At 25.7% G+C, this 24,901-nt stretch overlaps 1 protein-coding gene across 1 annotated transcript in view; it reads right to left on the bottom strand.

Moving 5' to 3' along the window:
- Positions 1-3,020, bottom strand: part of l(3)L1231 (zf-C3Hc3H domain-containing lethal (3) L1231) — a 3,970-nt gene extending 950 nt beyond the window's left edge. Inside the window, exons 1-3 of the mRNA XM_011497889.1 lie at positions 1,859-3,020; positions 1,197-1,618; positions 1-5 (exon numbers count right to left, since the gene is read on the bottom strand). The exon at positions 1-5 is cut by the window's left edge and continues 950 nt beyond it. Coding sequence (XP_011496191.1) covers positions 1-5; positions 1,197-1,618; positions 1,859-2,853 — 1,422 coding nt within the window. The 5' untranslated portion in view covers positions 2,854-3,020. The remainder of the gene's footprint in view (positions 6-1,196; positions 1,619-1,858) is intronic.
- Positions 3,021-24,901: the final 21,881 nt, after the last annotated feature.

Here is a 24,901-nt window from a genome sequence, read left to right on the forward strand (position 1 = left end):
GCTCTCTATAAATTTAACAAGTAGGGCAATCAGATTTTGAATGGTCATTTAAGGTCACATATGTGTATTAATTGTTTTTTTAATCATCAATTTTAAACTTTACATATACACTTTACATTTTATGAGATTTGTAGCAGTTTAATAAATATTAAATAGTTCCTATTTGATCCAAGAATGCATTATATTACAAATGTGAAAAATACTTCCTAAAATTAATTTCAATAAAACATATTTATTTTCATTTATAATTAATTTATGGCATTAGTCTTATTTAATTAGATATTTCAATAGATAAAAAAAAATGGAAATATAATATCTTTCCAAAAAATGGAAACATTGTTTTAAATTCTTATTAAAATTATTTGAAACATTACTGATAAAATATTATATTGTAAAAACTTTAAAATTATTATTCAAAGTAATGTTTGAATTTTATTTTAAAGTGCAAGTTAAACAATTAAATTTGTTAGTAATTTTAATTCTAATGTTGATTGAATTTCAATAAATTTGAAAATTTTAATGCAATTCATTATTATAAAGTGATCTCGACAACTATAAGATTACTTTAATTAATTAGAGGGAAATTTTTTAATTGTATAAATGTTAGGAGAAATTAAGTTAAGAAATGAAGCTAAGAAGGTAAACGCAAATATTATTTATAATATTAAAACATCTGATTCTTTCGAAATTAATTTATGTATAACTTTGTAACAAATCCAACAATTTAATCAAATGACTAAATTTTATTAAATTGTATTCAAAAATTAATTTAGATCAATTATTTTAAAGATTGTTTTTTATTTATATAACAATGTAATAAATAACAAAAAACTTACACATTATACATTAAATTTTTAACTTTTTGATTTATAAATTTCCCTTTAATAAGTGCGATTTTTCATTTTATATTAAGTAAGTTTAATTTCAATATCAATAAAACATTGCTGTATACAGAAAAGAAATTATTTGACCAATCTTAACCTCCTGACAGAAAAAGAAATAGATTTAATAATTAACAGACTTGTCCTCTAAACATTTTCAAAAATAATTTGTAAGCAGAATTTACTAAAATAATTTATAAATTTGAATTTAAATTTAACAAAACCAAAAAAAATTTCTATATGTTTTTTTTTGTAAAGTAATCAATGCTTATAAAATAATATGAGCTGTAAGCATAAAGACAGTTAAAAAATTACCAATAAAAAGATCATTAAAAGCATCAGCAGGCAAATTGTTAAGAACATTCTCAAAATCATGTTCCGTTGTATGGTCTAATGAAGCAAAGACCTCATGATCATCTAATTCAACCTTAAGTCCACCTCCAAGACCCAAAGATCCAATATCAAGCGCAAGATTATTCAAGCTCGTGACTGCACTTGATGTCCCTTGTGATGGTACATTGAGATTGTTAAGCGTCTTGGTATGAATCTCATTACACGAGATAATGGGATTGGTAAAATGATTTTCTTCCGGCACGAGAGTTGTAGTAATTACAGGAATATCAAGCGGTGCAATTGTAGCGGATACGGATGCAGCCTTGACCTCCAACTTGGTTGTGGAGAGTGGCCTCTTTCGTTTTTTTGGCCTGGATTTGGTTTTGTTCGGACGCGATATCGTTACAGCTATGGCCGTTGCCGTCGCTATCGCTGCTGTTGCTGTTGTTGTCGTCGTCGTCGTTGTTGTCGTTGTCGTAGTCGTCGTCGTAGTTGTCGTAGTCGTCGTCGTCGTCGTCATCGTAGTCGTTGTCGTTGTGGTCGTCGTTATCGTAGTCGTTGTCGACGCCACCGCCGCTGCCGCCGTTGCCGTTGCCGCCGTCGTCGTTGTCATCATTGTCGTCGTCGTCGTTGTTCCGTCAGTGGGTGAAGCTGGTTTCTTGCTACGTGTCTTCTTTGGTTTTGACTCCTGAGCTCGGCGATGATAATTGTCTCGTTTTCTCGCATGCTCGGGACACAATGGCAACTCGTGTGCCACATCAAACACCGGTATGCAGCACTGGGTATTATCGCTGAATTTGGCAGTGCAGTGTTCGAATAGCAGCTGATCACCGTTCATCATTACGTGTCGGGAGCAGTGCCGTGTACAAGGTAATGAAATTTGTTGGCAACCATCCGCACCGCAGGGACCACCGACAATTAGGGGTCCCTCGATGGTATTACAACTATTTTCAGAGTCGCTCAGTATCCGAGCTGTTGTAGTTGGGTCTCTAATAGCAGCCTCCAGCAAGCAACGAGTTTTGAACTTGAGAGTTATCTTCATCTCCTCGTCCTCGCACTGCAGCTGCTGCAGCTGTCGCTGAAGTTGAGAGTGTAGTAGCGCCAGACGACTCGATCTTGCCAAACTTGAGTCCACCTCGCCAGTGTACCAATGATGCTGATAGGTTTGGAAATCATCTTCACTACCCTCACTGTCCGATATTTCGTCACCAGCTCGGGGATAATATTGTAAAGTGTGATCGCGATTTTGACGTTTTGCCTTTAATCGCTGAAGGTTTCTCAGGTACTTTTGCTGTACAGAGTAGGTATCAGACTGTTGAAAATGCTTGGTTGCATTATTCTCAAACTTTGATCCTGTTTCTATTTTCAGCACTGAATTTGAAGGAGGTTCTGTTTTAAATTTTGTTTTTAAATATTTTCCTTTGAATTTATTTTTATTAGTACTGGGTATTTTTGAATTTTTGGGAGCTATTAATTTAATGTTTTTACCACCTGTTGATACAACCAATGGCTGCTCTGTGTCATTAAATACATATGGATCAATGCTTTTTTGGGTATCAGAATTGAGTAAAATCTTGAAGCGATCAGAAAATTTTAATTTATTGTCCATGCTTGGTTGCTTTGAATCGAGGATCTTCATTGAGTAATACTTTTTTACTTTCTTTTAGGAGCTGCATACTCAAACTCTTCAATTTTTTCTTTTATATCAGACTTAGTCAAAGGCAGTTGCAAATTCTTGTTACATTCATAATACAACAAAATTTTTTCAATACTGAATTATTTTTGTATTAAGTCATTGAAAAATGATTCAAGTTTGCTTATATTGATAATGTTAAAATTAACATCTTTGTAATACAAAATATAAATATACATATATATATGTGTATATATATATATATATATTTACTTTTATAAAAATCTACTGTAGATAAACTTTAATCAATAATTTCTGTAAGTTTCGTAGTACTTAGTGCTTATACATTTTATTACACAAACATTTTGTGGTCATTTTCTAATTATATTTCTACTTTCTTTTGTCTTAAATATAAAACAAAGTCTTTGTTCTCACATTATGTAAAAAACTGAATTAAAATAATTAATATATATATATATATATATATATATATATATATCAAATTCTAAAATTAATTGTCTTAATTTATTATCATTAAATTGTATTTTCACTTAAATAAATTGCTTGATGGCTGTATTGTTGAGTTATTGAACTATTTCCAAATAGTAATACTAAACAGAACATTCATAAGTTTCATTATTAGTATAAGCTATCAGTCTCAATATTAGAATCATATTCTTTCAGCTCCAACAACAACTGATAACACAAAAAACAGTAGATGTAGATCAATCTTTTTCTTCAATGATAATTTGGGGTTATGTCATTCTTGTTTTTTGACAATTGTGTTTCTCGCAGTAAAATGTCAATAAAATCGGTGAAAATTGATCATCAAGAAACAAAGCAACTTCAGATAACTTATTGATGATTTCGTATAATAAAATAAAACAGACGCGATATGAGAGGGTAAGAAAATTTTTCGCAACGATACTCATGCAAACGAGAAAGAGAGAGAACCTCGCTATTGGTCAGCCATCTCATGTCTTCATCTCTCTCTTTTAGCATTTATTTTATATGTGTACGTACCCACCTCGATGCATCATGCGTGGTTATGTGTTACGCGCGTATATATGCATACAAAATGTGAATAAATGCTGCCCTACTGTGTAAGCGTGCATTTACGCATAGGTATATATTTATATGCGCATGTTATGCTTATATATCTATATATAGTGTGTTAAATTGTATTAGAAGGTGTATAATATTCCTGATCAACAACTTTCTCTCTTTTTTCTCTTGTAAACAGTATGTTCTAGTATTTTATGATTATTTTGGTTAGCTTCACTTCTGAGAATATTCTTGATTATATTAAAGCTGAATTGCATTAATCGTTAACGCAAGCTTGATATGCAACACAATGTTCTCAGTGGGGTCGCGACCAACATTCAATTTCAACGTCAATAATAACATTAGAGGCACACACACAATCCGCAAATTTACATTCTTATGAAAGTTTAGTATACACATTTGCGTTAATGCAAAACTTAACAACGTATGCGCATAGGAGCGCGTGAACATGACTACTATTTCGTCTGCGCATTGGAATTGTATTTTACGCTTCTGGCTTACGGTAATTTATTCAGTATTTCTACGTCAATCCGTGTTATTAAACTTGTGATTTTAAAATTTTTATGTATAATTACCGAAACTATAAATGCTTATAAACAGTTTTTTAACATATCAAAATATATAAATGGTTTCATATAAAGTTATCAAATTATCTTTTACAATAATACTTTGTCAATAAATATTCTAATTAGTCTTCCTTAATTAAAACAAAAATAGAAATGTCATACATATTTAAAGTGAAATTGATAATTATTCTTCTCTAGGTTTCAATTATATATTTAAAATATACCGGTCTGTTTCATATAATAAAAGACAAATTATACATACAATTATTACATAATTAAGAAGTTAAATTAAAAAGTTTCAGATTTCAATCAAAACTTATTTTGAAGAGATATTTTAATAGTTTAAATTAATTAGACAATTTTATTACATCTAAAACATATTATATAATTAATATAAACTGCCTTATATATAATAATTAATATTCCAATATTTAATTTTTTTAACATTATTTAATGTGAAATTTGAATTAAAAAAAAATGTTTTTCTTTGTATTATTTAATATTTCTCTATTATCAAATGGTTGAAAATGTATAGATTTATATTTATATCAACTTTATTCAATTTTTGACATTAACTAAATGTACTTTATCTTCTTAAATTTCAAATATATGAATTTATATTTTTATAAATGAATATTTTTAGGTTAAGTTATCTTCACAAATTTGTAGTTCTATCACTAAGTATCTGGTGCCAAACGTCATATTATACCACAAAGTATGTGTACATATGAAATACAATATAAATGAAAACTTGTATATAAGGATAAATTTTGTTGTATACATTTTTTAAAAATATATTAAACAAAAAATGTGATCAATTAAAAGAATGAAAGTAGTGATAAATTGTAATAAATAAATAACAATATTATATACTTTCAAAGAGTTAAGCTTTACAAGAGTATTTATCACAAATTAATATTTATATAGTGTACATGACAATAAATTTTAAATTAAAATGAATGATTGCAATTTAAAATCGAATTAATCTAGTTTATAATAATTATTATATTATATACATTTTGAGAAAATTAATTTCTTAAAGTATATTTTTTAAATTTTGGCCATTAAAGACAATTGTAGTTAAAATTGAATGTGAACAAAATTATAAATTATAAAATTAAAAAAAAACTGTAATATAAAAAGAATTTCTCTATAAGAAATTATAATTTTTGTTTTGAAAAGTATTTTGTGGTAGAAAATAGCTATACCTTAAAGAAAACATATTTTTTCTATTTTCTGAAATTTTATTTAATATGAATCATTTTACAATTTTTATTTTATTTATCATTTTAATATTAATTTTACCTTTTTATATACATAAATTAGTAATCGTTATTAAAACATTTTATACAAAAATATAAATTAAAAAATTAACCTAGTATACAAATTACAAATATATTGAATTACTATCGAAGATATATAAATTAATTCACTACGAAAAATTATATTAAACATAAATCATACGAATGATATTAAAAAAAATCTATTTATAAATTGTTATAAGAAAATATAATTACGAAATTTGAATCTATTTAATATGAAAATAGTAAAATTTACAATAATAATCATATAATAATAATTTATAATAAAAGACATATTTAAAATTTTTTAGTATTATTTGGTATTATTTTCTTTAGTATAATTTATTAATATCTAATTATTAAGGTTTGATAGTTTATTCACTATAATATTAATATTAAGTAGTTTTCATATTTTAATAAACAGATCAAAAGTGAATTACGCTTACTGTTCTGATTAGAAGCAAATCAATCGAAACAAAAATAATTTGTAAAATAGACATAATATTTAAATACGATTAAATTTAAGAATCTTTTATATCATTCATATATTAATGTAGAAAATAGACAAAACTATATATTTCGATATTATATTATTGCTACTTCTTATGTATTCACTGTATCTTTCGTTATATAATATAGAATGTTTTTATATTTATATCCATGTACGAAAATTAAATGAAATATTTCTACTTTGTTTCTTATTCCTATTATTTACAGATATTTTTACTGTTTGCATTATACTATCATACTCAATACTATATTTAAACCTTATATATTAATAGTAAATATATTATGTTTATTAAATAATAAATTAAAAACATTAAAAATAGTAACGTTTATTATATAATAAATTAAAAAATTTTAAAGTAAGAACGTTTATTAAATAATAAATTAAAATTATTTAAAATAGTAACGTTCATTATATCACAATAAATTAAAACATTTAAAATAGTAATATATATGGTATGTCATGTATATGTAATTTGAGAAGTCGAACGTGTGAAAACACTGTTACATTTTTAATAACTCATATGATTTCTTGATATTACAATAATTTTTCATTTTGAATGTATATTATAAAGGTTTTATATTATAATAAAAAATTAAAATAAAAATTAATAAACTATAATTTTAAATATATCCTTATATTCTAATCTTACGAATGATTCTTTATATAATTTGATTACAACTAAAATAATGACTAATCTATTTTAATACTCTATAAAATAAAACATCAATATAAGTGTTTAGTATAATATTGATTTAAATGTATTTATTAACATTAATATAAAAAAATATTATAAATTAAAATCTCATGCTTACCCTTGCAGTACGTAATTAAAAATTCATTAATAGTTCTTATAATTTTAAATAATTTTTAAAATTTATTTACAATTGAATTTATTATAGAACATTTGAATTATGCAACTAATTTTTTATAATATTATTTCTGTTACAATAAAATTAATGGCAATATTATTAGTATTTTCAAATGTATTATAATATTCTTAATTTTTTAATTATACTTATGAATTTAAACATATTGTTATTAACATTATTAATTTTCTCAATTAAATATTCATATATTTAATTTAAACTGATAATGAAACAATTGTAGAAATAATTTTAAATTTTAATATATTTATTAATTTTTTATACATATAATTATGATTAAACATAGTGTAAAGTTTCATTACAAATTTTTTATTCGGTATTTAAATTACAATATTACATTTTAGAACTAAGTTATTCTCATATATAATTATAGATAAGAGTGATATAATGCAAAAGATATTTGATTTCGTAGCCTAAATGATTGATTTACTAGTTCTATTCGAATAATATCGTAATACAAATATATGCATTATATATTTTTGTATTAATGTATTTTGGTAGTTTTATAAATTTGTCATAAAATAATGGTTATTTAAAAATTTATAATTTTTACATTATGTTTTTTAGTTTCTGTAAATAATTTTTTTAATACATACAATAAATAATTATCGCAATGAAAATACATAACATATACACACAGAGAAATCCAAAATACACAAACTATAATTAAATATATAAATGAGTCAAGAGGCAAGAATTATCATTAACTCGTTTTATATAAACTATTGTCTGACATAATATTAATAAACTTGAATCCTGAATCAGTTTTAAAATATGTAGACAAACTTAAAAAAAAGAATACACAAGTTGCTTATCAATACAAATATTATAAATTTCATAATATACAAAGACGATTATATAAGAAATGTTATATAAAATTATATCTTAAGAAGTAATATATTTATTAGGCTCACGAAAACGTTACCATAAGATACAAAATATTAATATGACACTCGTAAAACATGATGATTATTTCTTATCTCTTTTATAGACTAGGTTTCTTACTCATGGATTGAGATCATTTGCTGTACTAAGCTATCCATAAATTAAATTTTTTTTTTTTTTACATGAAATGGTAGCTTATAAAACAATGATTTTTACAATTCAATTCGGAAAAACCTCTTTTATACAATAATCTTTTGAAAGGATGTGCTGTTCGAGTCTTTATCCATGAGCACTGTGACTAGAGTACACTCTTTTATAATATATTTTCATATATTACTCTATCTTAAATCTATGACTAGATAATATTTTAGTTATTTTATTTAAATTATTTTATTATCATAAAGTAAAAAAGCTAATAATTCGATCTTCACTTCGACAAACTTGTATCTAAATATTGTAGCTGATTAATTATCATACAAACATATATTTCGTAAACTAAATCACCAACTTAATGATTTAAAAATACCTAATATATAATTATAATTGAGGTTATAATTTAGCGAATGTTTTTAATGTATACAAGAAAGTAATTTAAATCAAAGTTATAGACAAGTTCGCTGGAATAATCTAATATTCATAATTAAAAAGAAAAAATAAATGAATAAATACAGACTTTTAATACTAGAAATTTTTAAAATTATGTATTATTAATTTTAGAGAAATGATTGATATTAAATATGAATTAATTTATGATCACGCTTCAAGATGTCTGAAATAATTTTATAATAAATACCAGTTATTTTATTGTATATTCTTGTTTGCACACTGCAAGAATTTTGAATAAGACAACTCCTAATAATAAAAATAATTAATCTTAAAAATTAAAAATCAATTCAATTTTCATTCTTGTGTAAAGATAGCTGCCTTATAGAGCATTTTTTTATCACTCTGTTTTACTAGCGTGATTTAAAAAAAATGAATAGAAAAGAATGATATGCTGTTAAATACATTAAATTTTTGAGTATTTTATAAATGTTTTTAATCAATTATAAAAATTATATAATTATAGGCACTTTATACATTTTAACCATTTTTGAAAGTTCACCTTAATTAACTCTTTGTTCTACGTTTTAAGTAGTATTTTTCAATTATACACCTTATCTTAAAATACTTCATTTTTTGACGCTCAACATTGAATCATTTTGTAAAATAAATTATATAGATTTTTCTAATTTCTATTTATATTTTAATAATTTTTATCAATTTTTTGATGTCTATTTTACGATGAATTTAACAAAGATGTGATATGATTAGATTTAATTGCTACTGGCACGTATCCCGAAGTTTTTATCTAAAAATAATAAACTTAAAATTAAGATGACTAGAAAAAATTTATTTAATAATCTATAGGCTCTAAAACTAAACTTAAACCTGATAATACTGAGAATTTACTCGGCATGCGAGATGATTAATAAAGTTTGTATTTGGTTCATATTCTGTATGGCAGCATATTCACGGGCAGTGTCAGCTAGTACATATAGTTTAAAAATTATAAGTTAATGAAAGAAAAATCTAAAATTTTATATATTTACATTGAAATTCTGTACATCTGTTGTAAATAAATTTCAGTACTTGATCTATTAACTTTTAATACAAATTTAATCATTTGGAAGTTAAATTTTATAGATACTGTATAGTTTTTAAATATAATATTAACAAAAGAATTGCATATAAACGAGGCCTGCTTGAGCATTCTTTAAGATCCATGAATTTTTAAAATAGAATAAAATTATTGAAAAAATAATTAAAAAATGCATTGATATCAGCAAAGATTCTGTTGAGTCAAAAATATGGTAAAGCAATTATTAAATTTGATTTTCAAAATAGTATTGAACTACGACTAGTATTTTGTAATTTTTCTTTTCTTTTTTATTGATGCTATATGATAAAGTACTTTTTATTTAGAAAACTATAGGACTGCGATTACATGGAGATGTTAAATATAATTTCAAATGATAGAATATAGTATTTTTTGTATGTAACCTTAAATTGAAGTTATGAGTTAAAGAATGGTAATAAAGAATGGCCATTTGAAAATTTATAATTAAATAAATTGAACCTTTGATTTTTTGCCATTATATATCTAAAATTATTATGAAACCATTAGAACTTTTATTTAGCTTTTAATGTCTGCCTATAAAAAGATTCGATTTTTTGTTTTCATTTTTGACTAGAAATTAATATTTTTTCTCATATTAAATAAAATTTTCTTAAAGTACATATTCTTTTAAAATTGCGACTAGTTGTTTCATTGGCCGTTATGACTAGAGTTCGTTGTTGTAAAATAATATACTCATATATTGTATTATTATTTTATGTATATTTTAATATATAATCTCACTAAAAAAATTTAAAAGCTAATTCGTTGCTTGTACTTACTTTGACACTCGGTAATTATTCAGTCTGATAGATTAATTTTTGAAAATCGAGCGAACCGTCAATAACTACACATTACTTACAAATAACATTCAGATTACATGATTAAAAACAAAAGAAACGAAAAATGTATGTTACTTTTTCCAAGTTTTGGTTTTCATGGAGTATGAATTGAGTAAGTAGGGGTCCATCATCGACTTCGATTTTCATGATCGACGTTCTAATCGACGCTGGTAGATTTGAGCACCAGTGAGTTGAGACCTTTCAAAATAAGCGAGGAATCGTCCAGATAATTAGTCATTCTTTATTATTAAAGAATAAACATTTTTGCTTATGATAAATACATAAATTCATTATAATAAAATAATCTGATGAATTTTGAATTTTAATCCATTTAAAAAGTAATTAGTCTCAATTAGCGATAAAATTAATGGTTTGAAATGTATTTGAAATAGTAAAGTAGTAATTTAGTTTAGTGTGATATCTTAATGTTTTAATTTTGTTTTTGTACTATTTGCCCAATAAATACTAAATACTAAATACACTCACCTGTATTCGATAAATAAATTACTTTAAAGTATGGTTGTTTTCTTGATTGATAAAGTCCAGTGGTGTGTCGAATGTTTTTCGTTACTAATTTCGTCCTGATAATATTGATTGTTTGATTTCGTTGCGAGTTTTTATGTCCAAAAATTATGCCAATAACTCGTTTTTCAAAATTCGATCACATCAACATTTAAATGTGATAATAATCACCGAGAGCAAAGATTATAAAAAAAAAATTGTACTTTGTTCATCAGTACTCTATGAGTCTGCTATATACAGTATTATATATCCTTGCTTTATATGTACAAGTTTTATTCTTTTTCCTCGTTCAAGGCCAAAGAGGCGTAATGCATCTTACTCCGTCCTCTCTCGAGCTCTTCACACAGATTTTCCAGTTTTATTGAGTAATGCGGACAAATCCAGTTACTTTAATCGAGTGGTTCAGATCTTATAAACACATGACATTTGACTCTTCAAACCATAGTCATCCAGAGAGGTAAATAGGGTAGAGTATCCAAGGTAGTGAGTTTTTCAGGATTGTGGACTCCGCACGAATTGGCCAGTATATAACTGTATCCATCGTTGTCGATAGTCGGCGGTGTCCAACTTTCATCGCTGTTGTCGCGTGACCCCCGAGAGTGGTCGCAGGTTTCCGCTAACCACGATCTCGACTCTCCGAGGGTCACGCAAGCGCACAGACGCTCGCTTCGTCGCAGACTAACTACCCCGGGGAAATTGTCGTTCTGGCGGACGCTTATTTTCCCCTACTCTGGCGCCGCTGCTATTAAATCACCCCCACCACTTCCATCCCCTACCAAACAATACTGTTCCCCCTACCTGTCATATGCTGCCCCCTTCCCAGACGCTAAATCCACCTTCTTCCGTGTGAGGCCACGCCTGTGAACCGCCGTTGGCCCTTGGGCTTCCCCACCACTTTACTGACATTACTCCTCACTGGCCGACAAAATTTTAAGGACGACGTTGGCTTATCAACTCAGCCCTTAGCTGGCGAACATTGAGATTCCAATGTGCATTTTCGAGTGTTACGTGTGGTGGGTACGCGTTTTAGACTCTCTATGGGGGCGATATGTCGCTGCCCACGCGTGCGCGATATTTTGACGGTTGGTTCATTAAACACGCTTTGCGAACCTTGCAACTGCTGCTCTTCTATCTTCATATTATACGTAACGCTCTTTTTGTTTAGGCTGTTTCCCTCATTTTACATTTTTCTCATATGCTCTTTCTTTTTTCTTTTCTGTATGGATGCGATAAATCGTAGTGGGTGCTGCAATAGAATTTTGATTTATTCCAGAAAAACCGATGCTTCTAATTATTTATTTGTATGATCGATCTATGTAACCTTCTTTGCTTGCTTAACGAGCATTGCCGAAAATTTTTTGGTGTATTAATCAGGATGATTTATGGATGAAAATTATAAGGTCCACACAAATACGTTTTATTAGTAACAATTATCATTAAATATTTCAATATTTTTATTTCAATTATAGTTTTCAAAATATGCGATGTATTCTTCATAATAAAGTAACTATCGAGGAAAATTTAATAAAGTATAACTTTATTTTAACAGAAATAAAAATACATTAAAACAGTTTCCATTACAAATAAAAATTCAAATAAACAATATATTATAAATCAAATTACATATTATGCAACTCATATTGAAATATCGTTATCAAAAAAAAAAAAAAGAGAATATTCGCTATACGTTCTTATAAAAATCTGCAACTTATCGTGGTAACATATTATAGTTTATACACAACTCAATAATTCATATTTATCAATAATCTATAATTTAATTTAATTTCTATAATTTAATAATCAATAATTTATACACAACTCAGAATTCATAAAATAATTGTTTTAAAATATTTCAAGGACTACGTAGTATGTAGTAAATTAAGTATGTAGTAAATTAAATACTAAGATTAAATACTAATTTGATGTAAATAAAAAAAGGATTTATGGATTATATTGAGTAATTTAATTAAATTTCGAAGTTTCATTTTTAGACATTTCTTTGTATAATACGTTATATAAAGAAGTAATACATATCAAAATATTATATGATTTTGCAGAAGTGTTAACTAACATTCGACATTAAAATAGAAAACCACGATTCAATTATAAACTATATCAAATTATTATTATTGTGATTCTTACGAATGATAAAACCCATGCATTTATTAGATATATTTACAAATAATCCAGAAAAAGCTCACATGTAGGTTAACACTATTCATATCTCAAATGCAAATAAGCATATATGCTTGCCGAACACTTATCTATATATTCATATTCATATGAGTCCTACAATAATATATTAAATATGTAAGTTCAGACATTATAAATCCGCTATGTACAAATGACCACAGTTCACCCTTATTCACAAAATCTGACAGAAGCGATTCCGTCGAATGCACTGTGTATATAGATAGTGGCAATAGTATTTTTTTTTACTTAATATGTAGTTAACAAATACAAAATATTGTAATTTTTAATCCTAAAAAAAATTTTATTAAGTGACCACTTCAAAATCGTAATAGAGGATGTATAGATTTTACACAAAGATTGTACTAATCTGCAGAGATACTGACAGTTCTTGCACCCTATTTTATCTCCTTTGAGATTTTAAACATTAAAAATTTTAAACATAAATATGTGCAAGAGGAAAAATTGTTACTGTCCGCTTTTGCATAAGTGTTTTACATTACAGTGATACGGTATTATATCGTAAGGGAATCGACGGACGGAAAGGAATAACAATACAAGTTGGCCAAGGGAAAAATACGCATATGCATGCGTAAGGGATTGAATGAGTGTGACATAAGGTTTGTCGCTGTATGTGAGTATTGATGTGTGAAGGGTAGACCATTGAATTTTATATGTGCACACATGCTTGCATTATTTCATGTATGCACGAACAGAGGGCAGATTCCTATGTCGAGTAGTAGAGCATATCTTTGTTTTCATTTCGAGACTTCTTATGATAAAAGTGTTTTTGTTTTTGCTTAATTTATGGGGGAGTTCAGCTATGGCTTGATTTTAATATATGAATATCGTAGAGATTGTTATGATTTACATGATTATATTAGAATTCGGTTGTATCTAAAAAAATTATAAAATATTTGTTAATGTTCATATGCATACAATTATATTCTGTACGTTGTTCTTTTGCCCATCGTGAAATAATACACACACATACACACACACATACATATATAATGTTAAATTTGAATTTTTTCAAAATTATTATAATATATATTATAATTTTTTATTATTATATGTCTTTTCAGATATGTGGAAGTGTATGATAATATGTATGGATTTTTACCAGAGTGATGAACTACTATTGTTACAATTTTGATGCGCACGTAGCAACGTTATGTAGTTACTCATGAATTATCATGATTATAAAAGAATTTCTGATTTATAATACCTGAAGGATTTTGAATAATTTTATAATACATAAGAAAGCTTAATTAAAATAAATAATTATTAAGTTATTATAATTATTAAATTATATAAAACTCGATCAAAAAAATAAAAATCATTTATATTAAAAATGACTATTATTTATTCACATAATTACTTGAAAAACACGATTATTATTCGTCGAATAATTATTATTTTATTAAAATTATCTCTTATAATTGAAAAAAAAATTATTCGGAAAACAAATTTTTTCTTTAAAAAAGAATTGGTGGAAGAAAAATAGAAATAGAATAAATTTATATTATATATATATATATAATAGCTTAATCAAATTCAATCTACTTCAATCATTGCTTATTTATATGAAATTACACTATATGAAAACTATAATTTTCAATTTTTAACTATAATAATGAAAACTATTATTAATAATTAAGTGTTCTTTATATAACTTATGCAAAAGTTGATAACTATTAGAATATTAACAATAGAGAAAAATGTGTTTAAGAATACTAACATTATTGACATTATTATGCTTATCTTTGTTCCTATATGAATTGAATAATAGACTAAATTGAATTGTGTTCTTTTTGCATTACAAAACATTACAAATGCATTAAAGTAGAATACATTATATTTCTAAGGCTAATCGTTACATACATATACATCATTTTCCAGGTCAAATAAATTTGCCAATTTCATAAAATGCGTAATCGTATTTTATACCAACATTAATTAAAGTAAAAAAAGGAAGTGAAAATGCTAAAGTGATTTGATCAGTTTTCTTGAAGAATTCCCATAGGTAGTGCGAATATCTTTAGCTGTACCCTACGTATGCTCAAAGTTTTGATGCTAAGTTCTTCGACGGTGATATGTTATGAAACAGCGATAATATCGACTGTATTAGACATGCTCCAGAAGTCCACGTATCTGTCTCAATCTTGTGTCTATCCTTAAATTCTCAGAGTAAATGGAGTGTCGTGATCAGATGGCTAATAATATATATGGTTTGTACGATCTCAGTTTATGGAATTCCGAGCCCCATATTGCTATAACGAGTGATTTGGTAGATTTTATTAGAGAGGAGTGTTGAAATTGGGATTGCGATAATTCTTGATAAAATTGTCATCGCAGGCGATTCTCTGGTAGAGCCATTGGTGTATTTCCGCCGTAAACATAGCGTTTGTAAACAGACGATTTTCCCTTAATTATGGATTATCTGGCCAGCTTTTAATCGCTTTACCTCATTTGTTGATGAAATTTAACAAAAACTCCCGATAATTTACGCGATCTCAACCTTCTCGGTACTCGAAGTGTAAATTCACATTTTACTATACAATCGTTTTACATAAGGATTCCTCCATTCTTTGGTAGTTTTAGTTTAATATATATTTAGACAAACATCAATATTAAACTACTCTTGAAGAATTATGTAGAATTTCTAAATTGTTTTATCATCATTATTATAAAGTAGTTATATATTTGTATGCACTAGATTTCAAAATTCTTATAAAAAACGATTTGATAACTTAATTTAATTTTTTTATTAATTAAAAATCTTTTTAAATTATACTATTTTGGTAATTCTGTAATTAAAAGAGATTTTAATTTCATAGTGTACGATAAAACTTTTATTCATAAAAAAACAAAGGTTCATAAGTGATTTTTTGTTTATATAATAACATTCATTTTTACTATGTCAGATTCCGTGATTTGAGCTTTATAAAAGTATTTTATCTGAAATTATTGTACATTAATTACAAAGTATGGCAAAAATTGAAGTTTAAGATTGAAAGAAATAAAGTTAAGCACACATCTATTCTTTTATTCAACACTATTCATTTACATTCCATGAAAAATGTGCGACAATCATAATGAGTACGCAAAATAGACCTATATAAATTTATATTGTAATTTTTGCCAATAGAAATAAATGAACCATAGAATTAACTGGAGATTCGTTTCCAAAAATAGTCACTGTAATTGCACAAAAATATGCTAGGCAGATGTGGGTTTCGGAAATGCCATTGACGACCAGACTTTTACCGCTTAAGTTTTCAGGTGCAATGCTGGGATACCCCTATATCCTCTCCTATTTTTAAGGCTAGGCATACGTTTTAAAATATATAAGAAAATTATGACCAAATTATTTTTCGTGTATTAAATTCGCTTTTGATAATAAAGTTGTTAAGTTCTGTATTGGGAGATGTTTTATTATAGTACTTTTCTTGATGCATTTATGATTAAATAACTTATATAGCCAATATTATTATTTGTGTAATTATAAAATCAATTAATTTTTAATAATCAAATAAAAATTGTAAATTCTTTAATGTTATAAGATATTCTGACTAAAATTTAGAATACTATAAAACTATATAAAATATAAATCATTATGTTAATTCAGAAGTTGGTCGAACAATCAAAATTATAAAAATAATATTTAATAAAATAATGACGTAAGAATTTAATGTTTTGAATTTTAATTATTTTGATTAAAGCTATTACAATTAAATATTAAATTTATATTTGTCTTATTCATTATTATTTATAATTTGCACTAGTAAAATTCTTTTATTTTGAACAGAATAATATAAATACGGCAAATATATCAATTTTAAAATGAAAATTCATACTTAAATTTTTTAAGATTATCGATACGGAAAAATGTTGCTCGATCAGGTTCGTACTAATCAATAGTACTAAATAGTTTATACCTTCGGACAAGATATGCTTTTTTTCTATTAAATTTTATGGCTAGATATGCATGATTTAATAATTCTAAATTTCTTTATCATAGAATATAATACTTAAAATATATAATTAAAACTTATTAATTTCAGATCACATCTGTAAAAGTATGGGATTTGGATAGGCAAATGAGTTATAAATATTTGCCAATATTCATTGAAAATAATAAAAATAATTGATTAAAATGGACAAATACGATCATTTATCTACGAATAAATTACGAATTTTATAAAAAAAACGGAATTATCTGAACATTAATAAAATTTTTTAATGAATTTTTACAACTATTTTTTTATTATTTAAATACATTTCAATTATTTATAATAATATCAAAATTAATAAACTTATGAATTATAATTTTACTTCTAAAAGCATTGATTCTGATTTTGTGGAAATGGTAAAATATAAATTTACTTAAAAACCAAAAGCAAAGAAAATTAATATGAACATGGGCTATTTCAAGATTTATATTAATTATTGATACAATTATAAAACATCTATAAAAATATAACTTGACTACTAACACTAATAATAATTGTAGCTTGTTTATTTAATTAATAAGTGTTTTTATTATTGATTATATTAAACTATGAAAAATGCAGTAAAATAATATATATTATTATTAATTTTATATGTAATTATAATTATAATAATTAATATTGAATATTTGTTGAAAAAGTAACATTTTTTAGTTCTGTTTTAGTTTATTTAGTTATAATACAATTTAGTTTTACACAAATTAGTCATAATTGTTATTAATAGATATTAATCCATATAAAAATATTTATCTAGTTGGTTTTGGATTTATTATTTTTAGAAATTTATATATTATGTATAGGAATTGTAAGACTATATATAATTGAGATTTAAGAATCTTAATAATTATAATTTCATAAATATTAACAGAGAAAAAGAATGTTATTTAAATGCGTCAAATTAACTTTAATTCGTAATTAAAATTGTTCTTTGTTACATCAAGTATAAATAAATAATATTCTTTATGATTTTGATAATGAAGACCTATAAATGAGTAATTAATGATGTGTATGTGATCTACCAAAAAATATCTAAATGAAAAATAAATAAAATAAGATCGAGTATGGGTTTGATAACGTGTTACTTTAGTTAAGAGTCTGTTTCCAAATGCTGAGTGATTAGAGCACAAGTCAGTAGACAGTTTTCAATGAGTCCGTGAAGATACATGACTGCTGACTCAGTAACTTAACCTGTTTTGTATAAAGCATGTATATTATAGATAAAATTCATGTGGTCACGCAATAGAATAAGAAAGAGAATTATTGATATTACAACGTGCTGAAGCTCGAGTGTAATTTAAAGGATCAGTAAAATCATGTGATACATTGTAGAAGATTGAAGTTTTACTTTACTTTCTATTGAGCAAGCTAGTTAATATAGAAAATATGATTATAAATTTCATACTTGTCTTTTTATAAGCAACAATATACATATTGCTCAGCTTATAGTTCCACATTAATAAAAATTAATAATTTAATGCTATTTCAAAGTGTTTTATTGATAATTTATTTAAGTTAACAATTTTTAAGTTTTGATATGATACGTATTTAAATTTAGATGACTTATTAATATTTTTGTTACCATCTTCATTTGATAATATAATATTTATACTATAAAAAAGTTAAATATTTCCATATAGAGAATACGTAGTAATAATAATATTTACTATAAGTTTAAAACACTAACCGAAACTCATACAATTCAGATATACATTTTTTATAAATAAGATTATTTTAAAATAATGTAATGAATATGACAAAATTAAAATTTTGTTCGGTAAACAATGCTACGATTATGAAATGTGTATTAAACAAAATCAATTTACGTGTATACTAAACGTTTATATATATACTAAACCTTTTTGATAATGTAACTCATATACGTCTAGTATTTTTAAAAAGACTTATGAAGGCCTTTGGATGTAAAAGAAATTCAAACCTTAGCTTCCTAACGGAAAACTCCCTGGAGTTTAGCCACTAGTCTAGTGTATCTCGATTCGTTTTTTAGTCACTTTCGATATATAATGAATCGCATTCTTTCTTTGATTTACTTTCTTATTACTTGAGAAACTGGATTAATTATGTAATTAATGAGAAAAATTGAATTCTGTTTACGAAGGCATCTTTGATAGCTTGAAATGAAACACAACTGTGTATATCTACTCTTGCGAGAAAAGCATACCTATATAAACATAATATTTTTCTGTAGGAAAATTTTTGTATTTCGTTTTTGGTAAGATTACGATTTTTGTAATAGCGCGTGCACCTCATATGTGTGATCGATGAAATTCTTAACGATACTTGTATAGCTTGTATAATTATTACTTGTGAAGTAATAAATTTATTACATATTATATGAAATAATCTTTTTTCTCCATTTATACACGCAACTTACGAAAAGATTATCTTTAACATTGCAATATACATGCTATAGCAAATATTTGTAAAAAGTTTTTTAAAATTTCTTTTTATCACTTTTTAGACAATTATTTTTCACGTAGTTTGAGGCTTGAGAATAGTTTTTTATATTTGAAGTTTTGTTTGGTTAAAGATTTTAATATTTTTACTTTAATATAAAATATGTATTCTGTATTAAATATTAAATAAATTAATGCAGTAAATATTAAAAGTATATAAATAATTGAAACTATAATTATTAAAGAAATTAATTTAAAATAAATTATGTCAACTTACTATTTTATCTAATTTAATAAGGTTGAACGATTATTATATATTAAGAAGTATATCATATCAATTATGTTCAAATATATGTTCTTTCTATATTATATTTATATGTACTATCTATTAATCGATTTATTTTATAGTAGTCAATTAATATTACATGTTTTAAATAGATATATTTTAAACGACAATTAAAACTTACACATAAAGGAAATTTTGAAACGAAATTTGAACCAAACGGTGGGTAATGAAGCAGGACGGATTAATGTCTATAAATAAATGTCATTCGCTTCAGTTAGAAAAATAAGTTTGATTTGTACACATTTCAAATTATTTAAGGTCAGAATAGCTAATAGAACATTTAAAAGAGTGACGAACTGAAATCGTATTATATCACTATTTCTCGCAGCATCTATGTACGTTATAAATATTACATTTTTACCTCTTATTTCGTACGAGCCATAAAAGAAAGGATTTTCAAATTGATCACGTAAAAGTATTAAAAGTAACGTTGAAAATATGGAACGAACTATTTGGTTTAAGATAGAAGAAACAAGAGATTTACAAAAATCAGTAAGATGATTTATGTCATAAATTGAGTTTTGAAACATGTGAAATTGCTTTTGTAATAATTAAGTAGTAGGAAAGCGTAGGAGATATTGTAAATCAAGCAGTTGTCGATCGATATACGAGTACTTCGTTAAAATTAGTTTATATAAATATGTTACCTTTTTTAACTTGTTTTTTTTTTAAATATTTTATATTTTTATCAAACTATAAATAAGGAGAAATTTAATTCTGTTTTGTATGACATACTTGAATGATTGGTTATTATATTTTTTCACTTTTTTTATATATTTAAAATTCTTCACACTTTCTTACTGCGACCACTTTATTGGTAAAATTTACCAAATTTTGTGGTTCATGAGCCAATTTGGTAAATTTATAATTTTTGAATAAGGGTTGAACTATAAAAAGTATTTAAAAAAAATTAGAGAAATAGAATAATATGTCCCTTATTATTAATTACATATAAGGTAAAAATTTTTAGTGCATTTATTTAGGTCATTTGCATAAGATTATGAAATCTATTCAATATTAAACTAAGATTAAACGTATATTACATATTTTATTTTACAATATGAAAGGATTATTTAATAGATTTACTAGTAATTTGAAAAAATTCTTACTAAACAACAGCCGGGAATGGATAAAAGTCCCATGATTTGAACAGGTTTGAATCTAATGACATGTCAATCAGAAGCACTATTTCCAAATATGTATCTGTTCTATAGAGTTAAACCATCGAAAGTGATATCTGATGATGTAATGTTCTTCTACTTCTTTCATCCCAACGTCTAGGAACATCGTTACTTCCGATTTCCCACGTTTCAGACATGGAAGATCGACACAGCCACTGCCACCGAGAAGCACTCGAGACCAGATCGACTCGTGAATGAAACTCCGGTATCGTTCGATATGTCTCTTGCATTCCTATCCGGTCGCACTTTGAAAACAGTGCTAGGATAAAGAGCCGCAAAGCTATGGAAAACAATGCGGCTCATTGTTATCGAGCATGGCCTTTTATTGTACCAAGTTATGTGAAGGGAAGCGCTTGTATGGCGTGTGTAAACGGAGGATTTTTGCATGTTTCTGTAATGCACATCACTGAGTTTTCACCACATATTTTTTCGTTGAATCGATCGATCATCATGGTCAATTATCTTTATTGATATACATAATATATCTAATCATTAATATTTATAAGGCACAAATTTCACTTATAATGTATGTAATTTATAAAGAATATTTTTCTGTAAGAGTTATTCTTTACGACATAAATAGAAATAATACATTATCTTAGATAGCTATCTCAGATATCTTAGATATCTTAGACAGATTATCTTAACATTTTCAACATTTAGTGACTATTATTATAAACACTTAAATAAATTTAAAAAAATTACAAATTATCAATGCCTTTAATTATAAAAGGATTTTTCATGATTTTATTTATTTCCTTATTTAGAATTTTTTACAAGATTTTTATTAGATATTTTTTTATTTAGTAATTCCTATTTACTCAAAAACAATAACTTTACAAATGAAGACTAATTTAATGATACAATGAGAGTAGGTCGAACGAATATTCACCGTATTTGAGATATCAACAATTTTGAAACTAAAAATAAAAGACTCGAATAAACTCGAACATTAATATTTGGTATTTGGGGGTAATTTTATGTTATACTTTAAACAATTGAGAGATACATTACATACGAATAAAATTTTTACGTTAGATCCTAGCTTTATGTATTGTGTGTTAAGGTACATAAGTCTGCATCTTTCTATGTTCAATCAGTGTAATCTAACTAATGTTTGATGCATTTATCATGTATAAGAATTTCAATATATCTTATATAAACTCGTTTCTCCGATTATTATGAGTTTTATAATTTCTTCCTCAAATATCTGCTATATTCATCTATAATTCTTCTTGATTTAAAAGTCTGACTCCGGTATCTGTACTTTAAACGAACCTGTATCAAATAATTCATATTTAATTATCAGATACATTATTTTGTTTGATTATTTGTTGTTGTATTCTTATATCACAATCGAATTTATTATTATAACTTCATTCTGTTATTTAAATAATAAAATAGGGTATTATCACATGTGATATAAAGTACATAAATAATGTTAGTACTTAAAAATTATTACATAAGAAGTTAAATAATTTAAAATTAAACATAAATAATAATGGAAATAACAAAGATTAATATGGTTCAATAATAATTTACGTACATTTTTAATAGATTTTCTAAATCAACTTAATATTTAATGGTATTAAACTGTACCTTTTTTGAATATATAAAACTATGGCGAAAAAAGAATATCTTATGAATTGTTTTATGCTAAAATGTCTTTAAACTTTTAATTATCGAAATAATATTATAATATTATTGTAAAGACTTTAAAATGATATCAGAATAATTATATACTATAGAAAGAGAAATAAAATGTCCCTATTTTAAAGAAAAAATGTTATAAATTTTACTTTATTCAGTATGTAGTATTGATAAGAATTTATATAACTTAATTTAATTCAATCAGATATTATTATTTACTACTATTTTCCAAAATTATATAGTATAAAATAAAAGCTCATATGAAATAAAAAAAATCAAGCCTTATTAGACAACTAACTTACACAAATTGCTTCTATAAACAATTTGTCAAATATAGTTGAAATAAAAAATGCATTGGCATGTTTGAGAAGTAGAGGTAAAAGACCAAGAGTGATGAAGCTAGCAAAAGAGGTCGACGTGACATTTAGAGGGAAGCCTCCCTCATTCTTCACGTGCCAACAGCGGTGAACGGATAAAGTAGCCGTTCATACGGTGTATCGCAACAGGTGGGGCCTTTCACAGAGTCGTCAATCCATTTTGCACCCTTTGCGATTCTCTCTACGCTTTAACCCTCTCGTTCACTTTCACTCTTTCAGTCCTCATACCAAGCATATTAATACTCGCCTTTGTACACATCTACGCATGTGTATCTCTTTATGCATATATTTACAACAGCCGAAGCTGATAAGTACAAATTTTGCTGAGAGAATTAGAAGAAACTTGAATAGAGGGCTAATTGTGCCTCGAGTGAGATTATTCTCGTACATATATTAATTATGCTTACCAGATATTAAATAATATTTTGAATAGACAAACAATATTTTTGTATACAATTTTTTAATTTTTTAATACATAGCATTATTGGCTAACTACGTTTTATTTAAAAATGGTATTAATAAAATACCTCTTTATATTATTTTAGATAAAATAACTTCATTTTTCAAAATTATCAACTGTTTTTATAGTAGATATTGCAACTAATAATATGGAATTCATAATAAGAAAGTAAGTCAGATAAAAAAATATATATATATTTATGAAAAAAAAAATTTTTGAATAATTAAAATGATTAAATGTTTAATTAAATATTTAAATAGATAAGATCTCGTTGTAAATAACCATAATATCTGTAAATAATAAAAAAAAATAATATAATAAATTGATATATATAGATAATGGAATTCTAAATCTTATTTAAGACAATGAATTAATGATGTTCTAGTATTAAGTTAAAAAACTATGTTTTTTAGATATGTTTAAATGTAGAGTTATAACAAATATTTAAAAGAGCAACGATTTTTATGAAAAAGATAAGATATCATTTTAAAAACTGACATTAGATGAAATATTTCACGTATTTTATTTAAATTAATATTGCATTAATGTAATGTCAATATATATATATATATATATAAAATAAGCTACTTTAGATAAATAAATAAAGTCAATGTACTGAAGAGTTCAAAGGATTTTTATCTAAAATGCGATAATGGTGCATTAAAACCGATATCTCGAAAATTATTATTGTAACATCGTAGAGTGAATTTTGTTTAATTCGACGTTTAAGTGGTGCGGCTAGGATGTCGGAATTGCAATACATCGTTAATACGGATCCATTAAATAACCACAGGAAGTTATATTTAAATGTCCTTGGTAAATAAGAAATGATTATGTGGTCGGTGAATTGCAGACCCGCGAATGGAGAAACTGCATTTTGCTTTTCCCATGAGTATTTAGTGAAACGACATTTGCGAAGAAAAGCACGCAATATAAAAATATGTGAAAACACACGCCATATGTCGTTGCTCAGACCGTTTGTGGTACAATGATCAGGTCGGCCCTTCGCGGGGGGTATATTGCTACCGTTTTTCTTGGGAGTTGAATACACCCTCAACTCATGGACCTTCTATAGTAGCGCGTGAGAATCGTCCGCTACTTGCATCTCTTTGTTTTAATCGCTACACTCTAGGTTTTGCTAGGTAATAGAATGCTGAATTAGGCTTGGATGGTATCTAATTAATGTCAAT

The sequence above is a fragment of the Ceratosolen solmsi genome, unplaced genomic scaffold, assembly GCF_000503995.2.
Source record: "Ceratosolen solmsi marchali unplaced genomic scaffold, CerSol_1.0 scaffold14, whole genome shotgun sequence".
Taxonomy (NCBI): Eukaryota; Metazoa; Arthropoda; class Insecta; order Hymenoptera; family Agaonidae; genus Ceratosolen; species Ceratosolen solmsi.